This window comes from Prionailurus viverrinus, chromosome B4 (genome assembly GCF_022837055.1).
Source record: "Prionailurus viverrinus isolate Anna chromosome B4, UM_Priviv_1.0, whole genome shotgun sequence".
NCBI lineage: Eukaryota > Metazoa > Chordata > Mammalia > Carnivora > Felidae > Prionailurus > Prionailurus viverrinus.
Genome location: NC_062567.1, coordinates 64,415,385 through 64,432,758, shown reverse-complemented (window position 1 = coordinate 64,432,758; position 17,374 = coordinate 64,415,385). Strand labels below are relative to the sequence as shown.

General features: G+C 35.9%; 2 protein-coding genes and 1 pseudogene across 2 annotated transcripts in view; 2 read left to right on the top strand and 1 right to left on the bottom strand.

Annotated features, from left to right (window-relative positions):
- Positions 1-3,283, top strand: part of SLC2A13 (solute carrier family 2 member 13) — a 427,568-nt gene extending 424,285 nt beyond the window's left edge. The window contains exon 12 of the mRNA XM_047867635.1: positions 3,210-3,283. The gene's annotated coding sequence lies outside the window, so the exon portion shown is untranslated. The remainder of the gene's footprint in view (positions 1-3,209) is intronic.
- On the top strand, positions 2,514-2,626 carry LOC125171404 (uncharacterized; annotated as a pseudogene).
- CB4H12orf40 (chromosome B4 C12orf40 homolog) overlaps positions 2,796-17,374 on the bottom strand; it is an 88,410-nt gene continuing 73,831 nt past the window's right edge. Inside the window, exons 12-13 of the mRNA XM_047867286.1 lie at positions 7,681-7,763; positions 2,796-3,519 (exon numbers count right to left, since the gene is read on the bottom strand). Of these exons, the coding sequence (XP_047723242.1) occupies positions 3,157-3,519; positions 7,681-7,763 (446 nt within the window). The 3' untranslated portion in view covers positions 2,796-3,156. The remainder of the gene's footprint in view (positions 3,520-7,680; positions 7,764-17,374) is intronic.

Sequence of the window (17,374 nt, the reverse complement as noted above, 5' to 3'; positions counted from 1 at the left end):
CCAAGAGGACAGTGAACTGGAGTATTTACCCACCAACTCCCATCAGTCATTGTTTTAAAAGACTTCTCTCAAACACCTGGTACTTCCTGTCTGCCTGCACATAGTCAACACAGATGTCTGCAGCCAAGAGAAACCTCTCAGGAAATAAGTCACAGGTGCTGTCATTTGGAAGTCAGGTTGGTGTGTATTTAAATGCAAAGTGCCAAGGAAGCGTGAGCAGAGCAATGACAGCATTTGCTACGCTGCTGTATGTGGTGTCATGAGGAAAATAAACATTAACCAAGAAATTATACAAATAAATTAAAATTATGGTAAGTGCTAAAAAGAAAATTACATGAGACTATCCCTAAAGATAGCCTCATATTATTACAGATGGCAAATTACTAGAGTAGTTAATGCTGGCCAAAATCACTGTTTTATAAATTTGTTAAGTGCCAACTCCAGATCAGTATCATATACATCAGCCGTAACTGACTGTACATACCTTATTTGCAGTCACTGTGATTGGTAGTTTACAATACAAATGTGTGCATAATCATTGAGCTTTCCATTTTGTTTCATTTGGATAAGCCTTAGTTAAGATTTACTCATTTTATAAATCTTAAGTTGTGAATATGGAAAGAAAGCTGCTTACTTCTGTTGTTTTTTCCATTAAATGGCTTCACCCAAGGACCTAAATCATATTGGATTTTAAGAAGCATGCTACAATCTATTCTACTATGTAAGATGTGTCTTTTTGATTCTGTAAATCCATATTCACTTTCCTTTCCAAATATATGCATCATCTTAAAGCACCTAAAGAATTAGCAACTGCAATGTTAGGGAACAGTCCACAAAACTACCCTTTCTTTAGGGGTTTCAAGAGCACCCTCAAATTTGATAACTTGCTTTACAAGGACTCAGTTCATTGAAAGATGTTATAGTCATGATTACAGTTTATTACAGGAAAAGAATACAGATTAAAATCAGCCTAGGGAAGAAACACACAGGACAGACTCTAGGAAAGTAATAAATGAAGAGCTTCTAGTAGACCTCTTCTGTGGAGTCATAGACTTTCCTGATATCACTGTCTGATAACATATACAGTACTGCCAACCAGGAAAGTTCACCCAAACCCTAGGGTCCAGAGTCTTTACTGGGGATACATCAGAGTGGCATGCTGACCTCAGTTTCTAACCTTAAGAAGTTGAGCTGAGACTGCTTGATTTCAGGTCTCATTCTAAATCACGCTGTTACTATCTAGCTTGGTCCAAGGTCCCCAGGCTAACAAAGACATTTCTATCAGGCATGCAGGACACTCCAAGGGTATAGAGATTACATCCCCAAAGCCAAGAACAAAGGGAAGACCTTATTTTGGGCAAGTTTACATTCTTTACTACACTGTACCTTACCCTCTTCTATGTGTCGTCACTGCACTAAAAAGCCCTGACATTCCTTTTTACCTTACTGAGCTGAACTGCCACATCATGATATTGACAAAAATGTAACTACATGTAGATTTTTGTAATTAAGGTGCTTTCAATACTGCTAGACTTTGATTAGCATAGTACTTGGGAAAAATCCATTTATTTGATACTTGAAACCAAGCTAAGATTCACAGCTCAATCTTATTCTAGTATCACAGGTAGAAGGTCTTCTTTTTCTATATTGGTCTTCATTGCTGGGTCATATTTTGCAAAATACTGCTCAGGATAATCAATCCATGACAGAATACTTTGTTTAAAATCACAATGAAAATCTGGCTTTTGAAATACTATCAATATACATCAGATCATTATATTCCCCTTCCAGAAGATGATTACTGTACCTTAAGAAAATTACTCAGGAGCTCTTTGAGCTTCCCGAGCCTGCAAAAATAACTTCCTAAAACTAGCTAAAAACTGAAGACTGCTACCTTTTAAAAATCAGCTGTTAGTGTTTCTAAATCATTATGCTTTAGATCACTCCTACTGCACAAAATACTGATTTGATATGTGTGCATGTAACAATGGAATATCTCATCATCCTTTTCTTTAGAGGCACAGAAACTCCTAACTACATTTTTGGTTCAGTTACATATCATAATGTCCTGTGCTGTATAATTTGTAATACATCCATACAAATGGTTGATCTCAGAGTATAAACATTTAAAATCTTGACAAAAAAAAAATAAATGTTATATTGGGAACAAAGACTGTATTTTATAAATGAGAAATTCTGATATAATATTTTTGAAAAGAATCTTAGCAATATTAAAATTAGTATACATAAATTACTTTTTCTAATGTTGAAGATTTCTTTTAGAAAAGCATTGACATATTTTTATAGCTTAAAGAGAAAAACATTCTCCTTTGAATACAAGCACCAACAAAAACCATTATCCAAACAAAACAGAAAATATATTTTGTCTAAAAATGCCAGAATTTTTAAATTAGGGCATAATATTTAATATAAGTAGTTAGAAAATATATTTCATCTAAAAATTAATGCCAGAATTTTAATGAGGGTATAATATTTAATATAAGTAGCTAACAGTGCTTGCTTCAGCAGCACATATACTAAAATTGAAACAGCACAGAGAAAACTAGCAAAGCCCTACGTAAGGATGATACGCAAATTTGTAATATGAGCAGCTAACAAAATTCTTATGGGACTACAAAACATATTTGACACATATTTGTTTAGCATTAGTTTCTGTCTTAAAATCTTAGAACATTTTTGCTAACAGATGCAACTGCACTAAATTTTAAAATAAAGAAAACACAGCAGGAGGCAATTAAACATACTTTATCCATAAATAGATCATAATAATCACCATGAGATTAATAGACAGTAAATTTACATACGCATTTTTCCAAAAACTTGAAGATATAATATGTATATCTTGAAGATTAGCTACATATGTGTTTAAAGAAATATCTATGTAAAATTAATGTATACATTAAAATTAAAATGTTTTAAAACAAGCCATAAATACTTTTACCTTGTGCTTGGCTACATATTCTCATTCCTTATTACGTTAATGAAATTCTGAACATTAAGTAAAATGCTAAAACTCAGGCTGAAATTTTAGAATATTAGTCGTTCTTAAGGATTTCCTGCCCTCCAGTGGTATCTGCCTTAATATTTTCACTGCACCTTTCAACATTACAAAGACACATTGCTTCTACATTTACATTATGAAATTATATCACACTGTATGGCAGCATCTAATTTTTTTTCCATTACAGGTTCACTGTCTGTCTGGACCCACGCATCACATCTTGCAACCTGTAGAATGCAGTTATTACTGGTTATATTCTGCGAATTGTGTGCTGAAATCCACTGAGACTGTGGAAACTGATCTGTATTATCTTTCATTGAGAGGTGGTGAAGATTCTCATTTTGTTCATGAATTTTGGCATTGTTTTTAATAATCCCATCACATGGAGGTTTTGGCATCCTTTCTGGATAAAAACTACTAGTTATTTGTTTGGTTCTGATGGCTCTCCTATTTGATTCTTCAACGTGCTGCAATATTTTATCTTCTTCTTCAGATAGCTAAAAGAAATTCAGTAATTTTGCTGTAAATTTTTGCTTAAATTTCTAAAAATCATTCAATCACTTCAAAGCATTCTAAAATTCACACTATAGAAAATTTAAAATATAGAAAATATTGGCAGGCTGCAATTCAAAGCTGGCACACCAACAAATAGTCTTCAAACATTAATCCACTGCTTCCAGAGATTCCTCAAAAAATTAAAACTAGAACTACCATATGATTCAGTAGTGCTACTACTGGGCATTTAATCAAAGAATACAAAAACACTAATTCAAAAAGATATGTGCAGCCCTATGTTTATTGCAGCATTATTTACAATAGCAAAATTATGGAAGCAGCCCAACCGAAGTGTCCAGCAGTAGATGAACAGATAAAGAAGATGTGGTATATATATACAATGGAATACTATTCCACCAGGAAAAAGAACAAAACCTTGCCATTTGCAACAACATGGAGGGACCCAGAGACTATAATGCTAAGTGAAATAAATCAGAGAAAGATAAATGCCGTATGATTTCACTCATAAGTGGAATTTAAGAAACAAAAAAAATGAACAAAGAAAAAGGAGACAAGCCAAAAACAGATGCTTAACTATAGAGAACTGATGGTTATCAGAAGGGAAGTAGGTGGGGGAGATGGGTGAAATAGGTGAAGGGGAATAAGAGTACACTTATCATGATGAGCATTTAGTACTGTATAGAATTGTTGAATCTCTATTATACACCTGAAAGTAACATAAGACTACATGCTAATTATGCTGGTATTAAAACTTAAAAAAATAATAACCTACTGCTTCCCAGGAGGTTATGGACTTTTAAAATAGCAAGAACAATAATAATCCTTGTATTAAAAATGCAGAAGAGCTAAGAAAGGAAAAGGGAATTTTGTCTGTTCTCAATCCTCATAATAGGCTACATCATCCCCCTACCATTTCACACAAAGAATTGATAAATAAATAATTCACTCATTGACTCATTAAGTTCAAAAATATCTAGCTTGTATCTTTTATAGGTCCAGCTTCATGAAAAATATAATTTAAGGAGAGTATCAGCTAATGGAAAATCAAATCAAATAGACAAAAGAAATTAAATAAGTATCTTAACTGTCATCTAAAAAAGTCAAATTTTAAGAACTTTTAATAGGTGTAGATTTCAATTTGCTAGTTCGAATGTTTCAACTTCATGAAAAATTTTATCTTTTTTTTGAGAGACAGCGTGCGTGCAAGCAAGGGAAGGGCAGAGAGAGAGGGAAGCAGAGGATCTGAAGCAGGCTCTGTGATGACATCGTGGAGCCCAATGCAGGTGAGCTCATGATCTGAGCCGAGGTTGGGCACTAAACCGACTGAGCTACCCAAGCACCCGTTGTTTTTGTTTTGTTTTGTTTTAGAGAAATTTATCTTTTAATTACTGAACTAACGAAAATATTTTTTACTAAAATTCCAATATAAAAGTAATGACTGTTCTAGGTTTAAAAAAAAGAAAAAAAAAGCAAAGTTAACATAAAAACCCTGAAATAAGGTGTAGGCTGCAGTAGATTGGCACTAAAATAGAAAAAGTAAGCCCAAGAAATAACATTGACACTGGCTGGGCACAAATTTGAAAAAACAAGCTCAATACATTTATTCAAGAAAATAAATATCCATTTAGCTTCTGCAATGTGAGTGAAGTAGACACGGTTGCTGCCCTCTTAAAGCATACATTCTCACGGGTGGAAATAATACTAATCAAATAATCATGCATATGAATATCTAATTATAAATCGAGAAAAGCCTTATGAAGAACAAGTATGAAGCACTCTGAAAGCATAACTGAGAGGCTAGTTTAGATTGAGGAGCCAACAAGGGGCTTTCAGAAGAAGTGACATATTTGAACTGAGACTTAAAGGATGAGTAAGAGTAAGACAAAGGAAATAGGATCTAAAAATGCCCTGAAACAGAAAAGAGACTGATAAGCTAAGAAAACAAAAAGTCAAAAAGTCAGTACATGTGAAGTGTGGTGTAAAAGGGAGAACATTAGAAGTTGGAGATGTAGCCAGAGGCCAGATTACACATGGCCTGTAGCCACCCTAAAAAGGTTAGATTCTAAAGTAAAACATAAATCCACTGAATACTTAAACACAGAAATAACACGATTCAACTTAGGTTCTCAAAAGATCATGATGACTGCTAACAGAAGAAAGTGGGACAAGAGTGTAAGTAGAGAGATCTCGCAGGAGACCGTCACAATAGTGCAAGAACAATATACTGGTACCTGAGGCTAGCATACTGAGAGCAAAAGTTAAGAGAAGTAGATAAAATATGCAATTTATTTTGGAGACAGAACTGGCTGAAGTGATGGAAACAATGTGGTTAAAAAAAATGATAAGCCAGAAAGAAATGGCAAAGTTAACTAAGTTTCTGGTGTGAGCAACTGAGTGGATAAAAAAGGTATCTACTAATATGGGAATTATCAATAAAACTGATCTGGGGCAAAGACCTGTGGGTGTTTAGTTTAAGAGAAAGAAGAAAAGGAGGGGCGCCTAGGTGGCTCAGTTGTTTGAACATCTGACTCTTGATTTCGACTCAGGTCACGATCCCAGGGTTGTGGGATTGAGCCTTGCATCGGGCTCCACACTAAGTGTGGAGCCTGCTTGAGACAGGCTCTCTCTCTCTCTCTCTCTCTCTCTTTTGCTCTCTCTCTCTTTCGCTCTCTCTCTCTCTCTTCCGCTCTCTCTCTCTCTCTTCCGCTCTCTCTCTCTCTTCCGCTCTCTCTCTCTCTTCCGCTCTCTCTCTCTCTCTTCCGCTCTCTCTCTCTCTCTTCCGCTCTCTCTCTCTCTCTCTTCCGCTCTCTCTCTCTCTTCCGCTCTCTCTCTCTCCCTCTCTCTCTCTCCCTCTCTGCTCCTCTCCCCTTCTTGCTTGCATGCTCTCTCTAATAAAAATATAAATGTTTCAAAAATAAAGGGAGATTTTGGTGAAATATCCAAGAAGCTATATCAAATAGGAAATTGGACATCTAAATAAGCATCTGGGCTAAAATGACAAAGGTGAAAACTGTCATGAGACAGATATTATATGTTGATGGAATACAGAACATCATCTAACATTTAGAGTACAGGTTTAGAGAAGAAAAGTGTCCTGTAGCAAACCCTAAACATTACATTTATATAGGGAGAAGGGTGGCAAAGAAGTCATCAAAGGCATAAAGTAGAATTCATTTTTTTTTTTAACATTTATTTATTTTTGAGACAGAGAAAGACAGACCATGAACAGGGGAGGGTCAGAGAGAGGGAGACACAGAATCTGAAACAGGCTCGAGGTTCTGAGCTGTCAGCACAGGGCCTGACGCGGGGCTCGAACTCACAGACTACGAGATCACGACCTGAGCCGAAGTTGGACGCTTAACCGACTGAGCCACCCAGGCGGCCCCATAAAGTAGAATTCAAAGAGGTATGAAGGAAACCCAAGATAAGTGTATTATCACAAAAGCAAAGAGAAAGAACATGTTTCAAAACAAGAAAATAATTTCTACTAATATTATTAGTTCTCATAAAATGAAAACTTAAAAATGCCCATTAAAATTGGCAAGATAGAGGCCACGGGTGTCCATCCTTAGAAAGAGCCGTTTGGACAGTGAGGCAGACACTAAAAAAAAAAAAAAAAAAACACACACACCAAAAAAACGGCAGATTAAATGAACATGGAAGAATTAATGAAGGAGAACTCCATTTAAACTGTGATTTGTGAGAAATGCAGTATTCCCACTGAGGACATAACATGAGGACATAACACTCCATTTATTCAGATTACATTCTTCAACATTTTATAGTTTTCTTCATCTAAGCCTTCAGACTTTTTCTACGTATTCTTAGTTGTTTTAGGTTTTTAATTATTTTAAGCGGGTTCTTTTAAAAAGCATTTCAAAAGAAATCCAACTTTATCCTTGATAAGAGTGGCTTTGGTAAATAATAATGAACACATCATTTTTATGAATGAATGAATGATATTTACATTTCAATTTTACATTTCTGTTTATATTTTTCTTACACTTTAAGTGTTTAATATTTTTTTTTAATTTTCACTATTTATTGACAATTTTTTAGAATGTAAAGGTAACCTATGAAAAATGTAAGTAATTCTAAATTAGCAGAGCATAAATTAATAAGCAAAAAAAAATGTAACTTACCATTTCTGAACTAGAACTGAAGCAACTATCTGTTGGCCTTGGAGAATAACTGGTAGATTGACTACTCTGTGAAGAATCAAGATCTGAAAATAAAGATTTAATTCATGAAGAATGGTATTTATATATACAAAGTATATACATAGGCAAAACTATTTGCCGGTAAAATACATTTAGTTAACATTCTACAGAGAGCTATAAAGTGTGTGAAAACTAGTTAAAATTTTGTATACTTGGGCAGCTTGCATTTCTGATAGTATTATGATTTTATACTTAAAACATTTGTATCTGTAAGTAAAATAAGAGTATATACATAAGAAAGGATAATAAAGAATATTGGATTGTTTTTTCCCAATATATGAACAATTTATTATAAACAAATTTAAAATTTTTTTTTAACATTTATTCATTATTGAGAGACAGAGACAGAACATGAGCATGAGAGGGGCAGAGAGAGGGGGAGATACAGAATCTGAAGCAGGCTCCAGGCTCTGAGCTGTCAGCACAGAGCCGGAGCAGGGCTCAAACTCACAAACCGCGAAATCATGACCTGAGCCGAAGTCAGACACTTAACCAACTGAGCCACCCAGGTACCCCATATAAACAAATAATTTGAAGTGTCAACTGCAAGAAAGAGGAATAAGTCAAGTTTATTAAATCCCAACATGCAGATATACGCTAATCCAGTAAATGAAGATTAATTGTACAATCAAAACTGTATGAAAAAAATCAATTCAAAGCATCCAGTATAATATTCTTTCATTATCTGGTTCATTATCTGGAACCAGATAACTGCAACCAGATAACTGCAACTTGATTGCAAGTACAGTTTAAAAGTGCACCTAAGAGGCAGGTCATAACTCCCTACAACAGTAGGGAGTCAACAGTAGCTTCAACAATTCCTGTCCCTTTGTCTATGAAAATGGGTTTCCTCTCAAGAAAAGCCCAAGGAAGGGTACGAGGGCAGCTCAGTCAGTTAAGTACCCAACTCTTGGTATTCAACTCAGGTCATGATCTCATGGTTCATGAGTTCGAGCCTCATGTCAGGCTCTCTACTTCTATGATTAGGGAGATAAAGTAACCAAAGTCAATAACAAGAGGGAGTAAGTAACACTCTCCAAAAAACACCTCCTGAAGGGCCAGGCCCTGGACATGTATGACCCCTCTTTAATATAGCAGTTCTCGCAGGTATAAGGCACACAATGAGCTTTTACAACACATAAGGGACAGAAAACTAGCCAAAATGATGAAACAGAAGAATTCTCCTCAAAAGAAATTCCAGAAAGAAATGACAGCTAAAAAATTGCTCCAAACAGATATAAACAATATAACTGAACAAGAATTTAGAATAACAGTCTAAGATTAATTGCTGGGCTTGAAAAAAGCATAGAAGACAGCAGAGAATCTATCTCTGCAGACATTAAGGAACTAAAAAACAGTAATGGTGAATTTTAAAAATGCTATAAATGGGGTGAAAAATAAACTGGAGGCAGTGACAGTGAGAATTGAAGAGGCAAAGGGGGGAATAGGTGAAAGAGAAGATAAAATTATGGAAAAAGAGGAAGCTGAGAAAGAGATACAAAAAACTTCTGGATCATGACAGGAAAATTACAGAAGTGATTCAAGGAAATGGAATAATATCCATATCATAGGAGTTCCAGAAGAAGAAGAAGAGAGAGAAAGGGGCCAAAGGTGTACTTGAGCAAATCATAGCTGAGAATTCCTCAACCTGGGGAAGGAAACAGGCATTGAAATACAAGAGGCACAGAGAACCCCCTTCAGACGTAACTTGAATCAATCTTCTGCACAACATATCATAGTGAAACTGGCAAAATACAAGGATAAAGAGAATTCTGAAAGCAGCTAGGGATAAACAGGCCTTAACATAAAAAGGTAGACACATAAGGGTAGTAGCAGACCTATCTACTGAAACTTGGCAGGCCAGAAAGGAATGGCAGGGAATCTTCAATGTGATGAACAGAAAAAATATGAACCCTTTACCCAGCAAGAACCCAAGAACCCTTTACCCAGAAAGTCTGTCATCCAGAATAGAAGGAGATATAAAGGTTTTCCCAAACAAACAAAAACTGAAGGAATTCATCACCACCAAACCAGCCCTACAAGAGATCCTAAGGGGGACTCAGTGAGTGGAATGCTACAAAGATCACAAAGGACCAGAGACACCACTACAAGCATGAAACCTACAGGTAACACAATGACTCTAAACGCATATTTTTCAATAACACTGAATATAAATGGACTAAATGTTCAAATCAAAAGAGTATCAGAATGGATTAAAAAAACAAACAAAAAAAACCCCAAAAAACCCCAAACAAGACCCATCTATTTTCTGTCTATAAGAGACCAATTTTAGACCTGAGGACACCTTCAGATTGAAATTGAGGGGATGGAGAACCAGCTATCATGCTACTGGAAGTCAAAAGAAAGTTGGAGTAGCCATACTTATATCAGACAAACTGGATTTTAAACTAAAGGCTGTAACAAGAGATGAAAAAGGGCATTATATAATAATTACAAGTAAATCCATCAAGAAGGGCTAACAATAAATGTTTATGCACCAAATTTGGAAGCACCCAAATATATACAATAGTTAATCACAAACATCTTATTGGTAAGCAATCTTATTGGTAAGAATGTGGTAATTGCAGGGGACCTTAATACTCCACTTACAACAATGGACAGATCATCTAGACAGAAAATCAATAAACAATGGCCCTGAATGATACACTGGACCAGATGGACTTGACAGATATATTTACAACTTTTCATCCTAAAGCAGCAGAATGAATATTCTTCTCGAGTGTACATGGAACATTCTCCAAGATAGATCACATACTGGGTCACAAAACAGCTCTCAATAAGATCATACCATGGACACTTTCAGATCACAATGCTATGAAACTTGACATCAACCACAGGAAAAAGTTTGAAAAACCTTCAAATGCATGGAGGTTAAAGAACATCCTACTAAAAAAAGAATGTGTCAACAAGGCAATTAAAGAAGAAACTAAAAAATACATGGAACACATGAAAATTAAAACATAACAATCCAAACCCCTTTGGGATGCAGCAAAAGCACTCTTAAGAGGAAAATATACTGCAATCCAGGCCTAGCTCAAGAAACAAGAAAAATCCCAAATACAAAATCTAACAGCACACCTAAAGGAAATAGAAGCAGAACAACAAAGAAACCCCAAGGCCAGGAGAAGAGAAATAATAAAGATTAGAACAGAAATCAACAATAGAGAATCCAAAAAAAACAATAGAACAGATCAATGAAACTAAGAGTTGGTTTTTTGAAAACAAACAAAATTGAAAACAAACAAACCCCTAGCCAGACTTCTCAAAAAGAAAAGAGAGAGGACCCAATTAGAAAAAAAATCATGAAGGAAAATTGATTTATTACAATCAATCCCTCAGAAATATAAGCAATTATCAGAGAATACTATGGAAAATTATATGCCAGCCAACAGGACAACCTGGAAGAAATGGACAAATTCCTAGATACCCACAAACTACCAAACCTCAAACAGGAAGAAATAGAAAATTTGAACAGATCCATAACTAGTAAAGAAATTGAATCAGTTATCAAAAATCTCCCACTGAGAACAAACTGAGGGCTGATGAAGGGTGGGAGGGAGGGGAGTGTGGGTGATGGGTACTGAAGAGGGCATCTTTTGGGATGAGCACTGGGTGTTGTATGGAAACCAATTTGACAATAAATTTCATATATTAAAAAAAAAAAAAAATCTCCCACCACATAAGAGTCCTGGACCAGATGGCTTCCCTGGGGAATTCTACCAGACATTTAAAGCAGAGATAATACCTATCCTCCTCAAGCTGTTCCAAAAAATATAAATGGAAGGAAAACTTCCAGACTTAGTCTATGAAGCCAGAATTACCTTGATTCCCAAACCAGTTAGTGACCCCACCGAAAAGGAGAACTACAGGCCAATATCCCTGATGAACATGGATGCAAAAATTCTCAACAAGATACTAGCAAATCAAATTCAACAGCATATAAAAAGAATTATTCACCATGATCAAGTGGGATTAATTCCTGGGCTGCAGGGATGGTTCAACATTTGCAAATCAATCAGTGTGATACATCACATTAATAAAAGAAACAATAAGAACCATATGATCCCATCAATCGATGAAGAAAAGGCATTTGACAAAATTCAGCATCCTTTTTTAATAAAAACCCTTGAGAAAGTCGGGATAGAAGGAACATACTTAAACATCATAAAAGCCATTTATGAAAAGCCCACAGCTAATATCACCCTCAATGGGAGAAAAAACGTAATGCTTTCCCCCTGAGATCAGGAACATGACAGGGATGTCCACTCTCACCACTTGTTTAACATAGTGTTGGAAGTCCTAACATCAGCAATCGGACAACAAAATGAAATAAAAGACATCAAAATTGGCAAAGAAGTCAAACTTTCACTTTTGCAGACATGACACTCTACATGGAAGACCCAAAAGACTCCACCAAAAGACTCCTAGAACTGATAACATGAATTCAGCAGAGTCACAGGGTACAAATTCAATGTACAGAAATCGGCTGCATTTTTATACATCAATAATGAAGCAACAGAAAGACAAATAAAGAAACTGATCCCATTCACAATTGCACCAAGAACCATAAAATACCTAGGAATAAACATAACCAAAGATGTAAAAGATCTATATGCTGAAAACTATAGAAAGCTTATGAAGGAAATTGAAGAAGACACAAAGAAATGGAAAAACATGCCATGCTCATGGGTTGTTAAAATGTCAATGTACCCAAAGCAATCTACACACTCAATGCAATCCCAACCAAAATAGCACCAGCATTCTTCTCAAAGCTAGAACAAGCAATCCTAAAATTTGTATGGAACCACAAAAGACCCCAAATAGCCAAAGAAATTTTGAAGAAGAAAACCAAAGCAGGCAGCATCACAATCCCAGACTTTAGTCTCTACTACAAAGCTGTAATCATCAAGACAGCATGGTATTGGCACAAAAACAGACACATAGACCAATGGAATAGAATAGAAACCCCAGAACTAGACCCACAAACGTATGGCCAACTAATCTTTGACAAAGCAGCAAAGAGTATCCAATGGAAAAGAAGACAGTCTCTTTAGCAAATGATACTGGGAGAACTGGACAGCAACATGAAGAACGAAACTAGACCACTTTCTTACACCATACACAAAAATAAATTCAAAATGGATGGAAGACCTAAATGTGAGACACGAAACCACCAAAATCCTAAAGGAGAATGCAGGTAACAATTTTTTTAAAAGTTTTTAAAATTTATTTTGAGAGAGAGAGAGAGAGAACAAGAACAAGCAGGGTAGGGGCAGACAGAGAATCTCAAGCAGGCTCCACACTGTCAGTTCAGAGACCTATGTGGGACTCAAACTCATGAACCGTGAGATCATGACCTGATCTGAAATCAAGAGTCAGATGCTTAACTGACGGAGCCACCCAGGCATTCCCAGGTTGATAGCAGCTGTAGCAACTTCTTACTACCTTACTTACCTCTTGAGGCAAGGGGAAACAAAAGCAAAAATGAACTGCTGGGACTTCATCAAGACAGAAAGCTTCTGCATAGCAAACAATCAACAAAACTAAAATGCAACCTTCAGAATGGGGAGAAGATATCTGCAAATGACATATCTGATAAAGGGTTAGAATCCAAAATCTATAAAGAACTTATTAAACTAACACCCAAAAACAATTAATCCAGTCAAGATGCAGGCAGAAGACATGAATAGATATTTTTCCAAAGAAGACTTAAGAAGTGCAACAGACGCGTGAAAAGATACTCAACATCACTAATAATCAGGGAAATACAAATCAAAACCATGATTAGACGGGGACCTGGGTGGCTCAGTTGGTTAAGCATCTGACTTCAGCTCAGATCATGATTTCACAGTTCATGAGTTCGAGTCCTACATTGGGGTGAGCTTGAGTCCTGCTTCAGGGGAACTCAAGGCCCCCCTTCTCTCTCTCTCTTTCTGCCCCTCAGGGGATTTTCTCTCTTTACCATTTCTGCTCCTCACTCACTTGTGCCCTCTATCTCTCAAAAGAAAAAAAAGAAAACACTATGAGATTTTGCCTCACAGCTGTCATAATGGCTAAAACTAACAACACAGGAAACAACAGGTGTTGGCAAGGATGTGGAGAAAGGGGAACTCTCTTGCACTATTGGTGGAAATGCAAACTGGTACAACCACTCTAATAAAGAGTATGGAGATTATTCAAGAAGTTAAAAGTAGAACTACCCTATGATCCAGCAATTACACTACTAGTTATTTACCCAAAGTATACAAAAATACAGATTTGAATGGGGACATGCACCCTCATGTTTATAGCAGTATTATCAACAACAGCCAAATTATGGGAAGAGCACAAATATCCACTGACTGATGAATGGATAAAGAGGATGTGGGGTGTGTGTGTGTGTATATATATATATGTACATATACATATATATATAATGGAATATTACTCAGCCATCAGAAAGAACCAAATCTTGCCATTTGCAACAAGACGCATGGAGCTAGAGTGTATGATGCTAACTGAAATGAGTTAATCAGAGAAAGACAAATATCATGATTTCACTCATATGTAGAATTTAAGAAACAAAAGAGATGAACATAGGGAAAGGGAAGGAAATATCTAATATAAAAACAGAGAGGGAGGCAAACCATAAGATTCTCTTACCTATATAGAACAAACTGAGGATTGTTAGAGCGGAGGTGGGTAGGAAGACGAGCTAAATGGGGGATGGGCATTAAGGAAGGCACTTGTAATGAGCACAGGGTGTTATATGTAAGTGATGAATCACTAATTTCTACTCCTGAAACCAGTATTACATTATATGTTAACTAACTAGAATTTAAATTTGAAACATAAAATATATGTAATAAAAAGTATGAAAATTTAAGTTGGCTGATGATCAAACCACATTTATAAACAATCCGATTTATAAAAGAATGCAATTTCTATAGAAAATTCCTCTTTCACTGAGAAGAGGAACATTTTTAGTATAGTAAATAAACAGAGGTTCAGAAATAGGAAAGAGGCAACCTATAGCTCTTAAAGAAAAAAGAAGTAATTTTATAGATGTTGACTATGAAAGGAACAGTTGAGACCAGAGACAGTTATTTAATTAATAGAAATTTCTAAAACATCAAGAGATGTTTTTAAAACCAAACGTTCAGATATGAGAAATAACTTTTGAGGATCTCATGTACAGCATGGAGTAGATTTTAAGTGTCTCACCACATAGGGGTGGTATGGGTGGCTCAGTCAGTTAAGTATCTGACTTCAGCTCAGGTCATGATCTCATGGTTTGTGGGTTCGAGCCCCTCCATCAGGCTCTGTGGTGACAGCTCAGAACCTGGAGCCTGCTTCAGGTTCTGTGTCTCCTTTTCTCTCTTGCCCTCCCTTGTTCACATTCCATCTCTCTCTCAAAAATAAACATTAAAAAATTTAAAATATTAATAAATAAAATGCCCAGGGGAGCTACAGTTTAAGTATCTCACCACATACACACAAAAAGGTAACTATATGAGGTGGTAGATGTGTTAATTAACTTGATTGTGGGAATCATTCACAATGTATTTTTTTCATTGTTGAAAGAGTATACTTTCAACGTGCATCTTCATTGTTTCTCTTTTTTTTGCACTAATTACAAAAAATTAATGTTTATTTTTTGACAGAGACAGAGTGTGAGTGGGGCAGGGGCAGAGAGAAAGGGAGACACAGAATTCAAAACAGGCTCCAGACTCCGAGCTGTCAGTGCAGAGCCCAACGTGGGGCTTGAACTCACAAACTGTGAAATCACAACCTGGGCTGAAGTCAGACACTCAAACTACTGAGAAACCCAGGTGCCCCTATACTCATTAACTTAAATGAAAATATCAAATAACATTCATGTTGGAATGACAGCTGTTTATTAATTGCAACCGTAGCTAGTTGGCTACGGAAACAAAGATATAGCAAAATCAACAAAAGCATTCTGAGGGGCGCCTGAGTGGCTCAGATAGTTGAGCACCCGACTTGATTTCGGCTCAGGTCATGGTCTCATGGTTCATGAGATCAAACCCCTCACTGGGCTCCACACTGACAGCATCAATCCAGTTTGGGATTCTCTCTCTCCCTCTCTCTCTGGCCCTCTACTTGCACGCTCTCTCTCCCTCAAATAAATAAACATTAAAAAAGAAAAAAACAAAAGAGGGGTGCCTGGGTGGCTCAGTCAGTTAAGCATCTGACTTCAGCTCAGGTCATGATCTCGCAGTTTGTGAGTTCAAGTCCCGCATCAGGCTGTATACTGACAGCTCAGAGCCTGAAGCCTGCTTCAGATTCTGTGTCTCCCTCTCTCTGCCCTTCCCTGCTCGTGCTCTCTCTGCCACTCAAAAATAAATAAACATTAAAAAAAAGAAAAAAAAAAGAAAAATTGTGTGAGAATTAGCTATACACAATGTATATGAATATTAAATCATGTTGTATACCCTAAATGTATACAATTTTAAAAAATATTTATTTACTTATTTAATCTCTACGCCCAATGTGGGGTCTGAACTCATGATCCCAAGATCAAGAGTCAAATGCTCTACCAACTGAGTCGGCCAGGTGTTCCAATACATACAATTTTTGTTTGCCAATTATACCTCAATAAAACCAGAAAAAAAAAAAATGTATCTCTCCTTTGACTCAGCAATCCCATTCCTAGAAATTACCCTAAAAATATACCTCCACAACTCAGCAACATATGCACAGAGTTTTTCATTGCAACATTATTTGTAAGAACAAGATCCTGGAAACAACCCAAACATCCATCAACAGGCATTATCTGAATAAACTATAATCCATCCATATTATGGATTACCATATGGTCATAAATAAAGGATGAAAAAATGTCTAATATTACCATGGAGAACACTTCAGGATATTTTATTAAATAAATTAATATATTCAATTAATTTATGAAATATCCTATATTAAATAAAAAATCTACTATTACATTTAGAGTGAGAAAGGCAAGAACTAAGTTTCATGTGTATATGTGTGTTTATAAATTTTTAGGCTGTATTTTGGGGAAAAAAAACCTGGAATGATAAAACGTAAACCAACAAAAAGCAGCTACTCATCTGATGCAGAAGGAAATAGGGCAGCAAAGATAAGGATTGCAACCAAACTAATGTGTTACATATTCTAAAGATTAAATTAATTCCAAAAGAAAAAAAGTCCATAAAGATTTCTAGGTATCCTAGTAGACCTACATAACCTGAAGAATCATTCTATCACAGAATATATAAAAAGTGCTAGAAACTTTTATCAATAAAAAGACAGCATAGAATAAAAAGACCACTCAAATCTGAAGTATTTGCTATACACAGTTAATACCTAGGGATATACACATATAGGTATATAAAAGACACATCCCATAAAGAAAGCCCAACTTAAAAGAAACATAGGCAACAAACATGAAAGGCATTTCACAGATGAAACATGGATGGCCAATCAACCTAATTAATAGAGAAATATAAATTAAAAATACAATGCAATACCAGATTGCCAACAATGAGGTACCAGACCCAGTGTTACAATATTTAACAACTAAGACTCCTACCTCTCACTAGTTGAAGTTTAAAATGGCACAATTACTTTG